At 45.7% G+C, this 6232-nt stretch overlaps 1 protein-coding gene across 5 annotated transcripts in view; it reads right to left on the bottom strand.

Annotated features, from left to right (window-relative positions):
- Positions 1–1006: 1006 nt before the first annotated feature.
- SHLD2 (shieldin complex subunit 2) overlaps positions 1007–6232 on the bottom strand; it is an 88014-nt gene continuing 82788 nt past the window's right edge. For all 5 annotated transcript variants that reach the window (XM_044239990.1, XM_044239988.1, XM_044239989.1 and 2 more), the window contains 2 exons: positions 3164–3279; positions 1007–1345 (listed from right to left, as the gene is read on the bottom strand). In XM_044239990.1, coding sequence (XP_044095925.1) covers positions 1146–1345; positions 3164–3279 — 316 coding nt within the window. In that variant the 3' untranslated portion in view covers positions 1007–1145. The remainder of the gene's footprint in view (positions 1346–3163; positions 3280–6232) is intronic.

Below are 6232 nucleotides of genomic sequence, written 5' to 3'. Positions count from 1 at the left end.
AACCTACGCCCTACATACTAGAAACTGTGAAGAGATACTGGCGGGACCTGCTGTTCTTTGTCTCACTTGAAATGGCTTAGAGGCTTCTACCCAAAAGGGTGTGAAGGCCCTCTATTCCAGCAGGCTGTGTTTTGGTTGATAAAAGGACTAGACCTCATCTTGGGGGCAAAGTGAAGGAAGGCAAGTTTAAGAGGACAGCACTCTCCGTGGGCTTACCCAGACTGGGCAGTAATTTATATCAGAATTCCAGATTTGCTTCTACTGTGCTTAGAGTTGAAAGAGCATAGCTTAGAAGACATCACCTCTGGCCTTGAGATTCATCAGCCATCACATGAGTTATCTGGGAGAGCCAACCATTTTGTTCTCTAGGTACAACACGGGGACAGCTTTTTCCCCACTCACCTTACTGTGTGTTGGATAAAACCTCAGGAGTCATTTGATTTAATCTCTTCCTTCCCCAGGAATTAACTCACCAAGTAGAATGCTTGTTTCCCCCACACCCATTTTTGGTCAAGGATCCTTCTCAGGATATACAAACTAACCCACTGCTTCTATAGTTACAATCGAGGAAATCAGTTCACACTGATAGTCTATTAAAGGGAAAGCACTGGAGGCACTTGGGGCCTCCGCCTTCCGCGGAGGTCATGGTCTGGGGGTTCTGGGATCGAGCCCCGCATCGGGATCTCCAGGCGCCTGCTTCCCCCCGCCTCTTTCTCTGCCTGCCTCTCTGCCTACTTGTGGTCTCTGTCAGGTAAATAGATAATATCTTTAAAAATATATATTTTTAAAAAGGTGGGGTGGGGTGGAGCACTGAAAGTTTGTGAGCATGGCAGAAGAGAAATGTCTGTGTGTTCAGTCCTTCACAGAGCGCTGGAACGGAGCAGGGACCTAGAGAGGGAACCTATAATTCCCAGGGAACTGCCACCTATTGCCTTTATTGCCAGACCCTTCCTCTAGAAGCAGGAAAGGAAAAGACCAAACAACAGACAGAAAACCTCACAGAACGTTCCTAGAAAAAAAGTTTTAATTTATATATTTAACACCATTCTCTTTACAAAAATACATATTTTTTTAAAACACCCGGGTAGAGCCCCGTCATTCCTGGAATGTCTTCCTGGAAGTACCCGCGGTTTCCCCCTCGGGTCTCAGAGGAGGGCACTGGGCCCCGGCTCTCCACTGTCGGGATACAAATCGAGCAGCGAGAACTCCCGCTGCAGCGGGCAGCTGTTTTCATCCAACACGAAGAGGCTGTGCAGCTTCAGCACGCAAGGGGCGCCGCCGCCCGCCAGCAGCGAGTGCAGCAGGTCCGCGGCCACCGCGCGGAAGGTGACCTCTGAGGGAGGCGCTGGGGAACACAGAAACACACTCGCTCTTAGGCTCCCTGCCCAGATGCCAGAAACGCACACAGCCAAGGGGTCGTCCCGCCTTGGTTCTCGGGCCCGACACCCGCCGGAAATGTCCCTTTCTATCCCCTCTCTTTCCAGTCACAGGTGCTGAAGATGCTCTAGAATGAGGGCCCGCGATGCCCGCTGATCGCGGACAGGCTGCTCGGACCGATGACACAGCTCTTGGCTTCTATAAATCACAGAGGAAAGAACTGACATTGACATCTTCCTGGGTCAAGCCTGACTCAGAAAGAGCGTGTCCACGTCAGAAAAGCCGTCTCATTTATCCGGTCGACAGCTCTTGTCTGCTATCTAGTTTATATAACAGAACCCTTATATATTAAATCTTGATAATATAAAAATACTGAAATTACAGAGAGATATCACTGTATTTTTGCACTTGTCTTATAGCTTCCTTTTATTTTATTTTATTTTATTTTATTTTATTTTAGGACATTAAGTCCAGTTCCTGAGTAGGGTGCTAGATGCTAGGCTGGCCAGGCACGACCAACCATGCTCAAACTACACTTGTTCCCCGTCCAACACCATCAGCCCCTCTTGGATTGCCTCTACCGACTCCCAGGCAGCCAGTCACATATTTTTGGCAGTGAGGGAATTCTCTTACAATACTCAAAACTTTCATATTTTTTACTTAGATAAGCTAAAAAAAAATCAAGATTACAGATCATTTGAATGGTCTGAAGACCATTTTATAACTGGTGCCCACATTTTTACTTAGGTTTGCAATTTAATTAATGCCAAGAAGTGCATTTGACTTGGGAATGTGCAAAATGCAGACATAGACTTGATCTGGGAACGGTCCTTCTCTGGGAAATGGAGGCTAACTGACATTGTGCCAAAAGTAAAAAGGCAAAACTGAAAATACAACAAAGAACACCAAGAGAAGGAACGGAACAGCCAAAAGAATAAAAAGTAATAAAGACAGTGAATAAAAAAGGACACACAGACTTCCAGTTAGGATGTGAAAAGCTGGAAAAAACATGGCTCCAACCTTAACAATTATTAGAAAAACTGAAGACACTACAAAGTCACAATTTATGGAGCCTCTAGGACAGCCGAGGTAGTGAGGCAGCCAAGCCAGAGGGAAACGAGAGAGGACGGAGGAGACCACAGGATTATCACAGCAAGCGGTGAAAGAAGACACGTGCACCCAACAGGCAAGAAGGAAGAATGTGCTACAACTTTTCATGACTTGCTAAAAGCCAAGTGTGGGCCAGTGTCTCAGGTAAGGTGGGACTGCACCCTCGTCCCCATCAGGTGCTCACACACTTGGATCTAGGGCAGGACACAGAGAAAGCTTCCAACAATGGTGAAGTCTGGAGAAGCGGAGAAGCTGCCACAAGGGAAAACACAAAACACCATTCAGGGCTCCTTTAAGGAATGAGAGCCTTAAACTGAGAGAAGAAGGTGGGTAAATCCTATTACCCAGGGCTGACCGTGGAGGAAAGAGAAAAGAAAAATCCCTCTATCCCTAGGGGAGGGGCAGGAAGCCTCCCCATCCAGAGCATAAGTGGTGCCCTACTGCTGGGAGAGGGGAGGACTGCACAAGACCCCCGCCCCACCAGGGATACAAGGCAGAATATGGCTGTCACAGCAGGTGGAGAGCAAGTCTTACCTTCCACCTTCGTCCTTTTTGTTCCACTCAAGCTAAATTATCCCTCTGCTTTTGCACAGACAGAAAAAAAACCTTAATTTACAGTATTCTTTCTGTTCCAATAAACTGTCGATGCCCCCCGAAACGAGTATTGCTATCTTACCTATAACTCTGTTGAGCCAGTCAGGAGAAATGTTGAAAAGAATCTTCTCCATCAGCTTGGATCCTACGTGGATGCAAACCTCATGTATTCCATCAGCTACGGTCATTATAGCTGGCCTACAAAACAGTAATAACACAGGACCTTAAATAACATGTTCAAATTAAAGGAATGTTTAAGTACAATGTAATTTCAAAGAGCACTGGGTTTCCAGGAAGGGTTCACTTTAATTCCTAAAACAACTCTAGGACATTCTGAAACACAAAGAAAGCCCCCCCTTTTTTTTTAAGAGTTTCAAATGATTAATTATTAAATTTAATTTATTCCATATTCATTTTAAAATTTCAGATACTAAGAAAAGAAAACATATTTTTACACCATTGTCTATATCATTTTTAGAAACAAATAAAGATAATAATCACAGTATTTCACAGTCAGAATTTCAAGTTCTTTTTCCCCACTGGATTTTTCCTTATCAAAACCAGACTGTTGGGGCACCTGGGTGGCTCAATGGGTTAAGCCGCTGCCTTCGGCTCAGGTCATGATTTCAGGGTCCTGGGATCAAGTCCCGCATCGGGCTCTCTGCTCAGCAGGGAGCCTGCTTCCCTTCCTCTCTCTCTGCCTGCCTCTCTGCTTACTTGTAATCTCTCTCTGTCAAATGAATAAATAAAATCTTTAAAAAAAAAACAGACTGTTTTATAAGTCAATCAGCAGGGAACTAGATAAATAATTTTCAGTGTGTGCTATGGTTGAGTACTATGTGGCTGTTAAAAAGGCTGATGAAGGTTTATACGTGCTATTAGGGAAGGCCGGCCATCATGTACTCCACGGAACAAACAATATGAATAACAAAATGGGCAGTATTCTATCTACATATTTTTAAAGAAAGGGATATATATGTGCTGGTGTGGACATGATAAATTACTAGAAGAATATACAAAAACCTCCCATCAGCAAGGAAGTAGCAGCGATGGTGGAGGGTAGATGGGGAAGAATTTCCGGCTTCATATCTTCCTCTACAGGTTGCATTTTTAACCAGGCTCATATTACCTCTTTCAAAGATTAATTGTTAAAAATAAGTTGAGAAGAGATTTTTTTTTTTTTTAAACTTGAGAGAGAGAGGGAGAAAGAATATAAAGTTGAGGGTGTGCAGGGAGGGAGCACAGGGAGAGCGACAAGCTGATTCCGAGCTGAGGAGGAAACCCAATGCAGGGCTCAATCCCATGAGATCATGACCTGAGCTGAAACCAAGAGTCAGACCCTCAGCCAGCTGAACCACCCAGGGGCCCCAAGAACAGATTTTAGAAACAGACTCATTAATATAGAGGAATTAACAGTTCAAACAACAGTACTGATTTTCCCTCAAAAAACCTACTTGCCCTTTCACCCACATGATGATGTGGTTGAAATCATCATCTGGTTCCTTCCAGATGATGGTTCCATCATCTGGTTCCATCATCTGGTTCCTTCCCTCCAGGATCATAAGAGTTTAGTGGGACAAAAAAAGACAATAAGCGGGGTGCCTGGGTGGCTCAGTGGGTTAAGCCTCTGCCTTTGGCTCAGGTCATGATCTCAGGGTCCTGGGATTGAGTCCTGCATCGGGCTCTCTGCTCCGCAGGGAGCCCGCTTCCCTCTCTCTCTGCCTGTCTCTCTGCCTACTTGTGATCTCTGTCAAATAAATAAATAAAATCTTAAAAAATAAATTTGTACACAAATCTTCACAGCAATATCATTCATAACAGCCAAAATGTGGGAGCAGACCAAATGCTGGGATGGAAGGAGGGAGGAAGTGACTGCTAAGGTGATGGAAGCGATGGGTGATGGGTGATGGGTGATGAAAGTGTCTCTAAAAATGGACTGTGGGGCCGTGGCATAAGCCTGTGAATACACTAAAACCATGGATCATACATTCTAGATGGGTTTGTTTGAATTCTAGCCCAGTAAAGATGTTTTTTAGAGAAGACATCAAACAACTAGACCAATACCAATTGCAGGGAGTACACACATGGTGCTGGGTTAGGAAGGCCCCGGTAATGAGGTGTCGTTTAAACTAAGACGTGGGGCGGGTGGAGGGAAGAACACGCAAGAAAGCTTAAGGACAAAAACATCGGGTGTCCAAGGAACTGAAAGAAGGCCGAGGGTGAGGGGAGAGGTGGGCACAGAGAGAGGGAAAGCATGGCAGCAGGTGAAGGGAACCCACCCGGAGGTGTTTAGGTCAGGCCGTGATCACCCGTCAGCTGTGCAGAGAATCAGCGGAAGTGGGCCAAGGCCGAAGGAGGCCAGTAAGACTGAGCAGCAGCCGCGACCAAGCCCACGTGCTTCAGGACCAGCAGGTGCTGCCTTCCCGTTCTGGTTTTGCGATAACTGGGGTTTCGGCAAGGCCAGGTAACCAGGATGTCACATGACCTGCAATGTATGGGGACCCTAACCATGAGACACTGTCCTGCCTGAGATGTCACTAGTGCCCCTGAGGTTGAGGAGCAGTGGAGATGGGAAAAAGTGGGTGAATTTGTGATGCGGTTTTGGATGAAATTCCTAGGACTTGCCAGTAGATTAGACATGGTAGGTAAGGAAAAGGGGATGATTCAAGGCCTCTGTGCAGGTGTCTAGGTGAATGGGGTAGCCGGTGATACCATGCACTGGGAAGTAAGAAACTGGGAAGAACCCAGTTTGATATAGACAGGAAAAATTTTTATTGCTAAAAATACCTGAGATTGTGCCTGAAACACATTCAAGTGAGGAAGTGAGTATCTGGATATTGGGGCTTGGAGGAGAAAACCAGGGTAGAAATGCTGCCGAGAGTCACCAGCACATGGGAATCCTTTGAAGGCGGGAATGAGACTTAAACCATGGAGCTAAGGTTGCCGCTGGAAAACAACTCCAAGTCACAAACAAGCAACACTCAGCATGACCAACCCACTCACAGCATGGGACTGTCATCCCATACGAATGCTCACTATGTATTTCATAAGAGTTTCTGAGTACAAGAAGCATGCTTACATCAACCAGCATAACATCCACAGTACGAAGTATCGGGTGAACATATGTGGATACCTAACTCGATTGTGTGGG

This window comes from Neovison vison, chromosome 2 (genome assembly GCF_020171115.1).
Source record: "Neovison vison isolate M4711 chromosome 2, ASM_NN_V1, whole genome shotgun sequence".
Lineage (NCBI taxonomy): Eukaryota > Metazoa > Chordata > Mammalia > Carnivora > Mustelidae > Neogale > Neogale vison.
The sequence above is the reverse complement of the archived record's forward strand: the minus strand, read 5'-3'. Positions and strand labels throughout refer to the sequence as shown.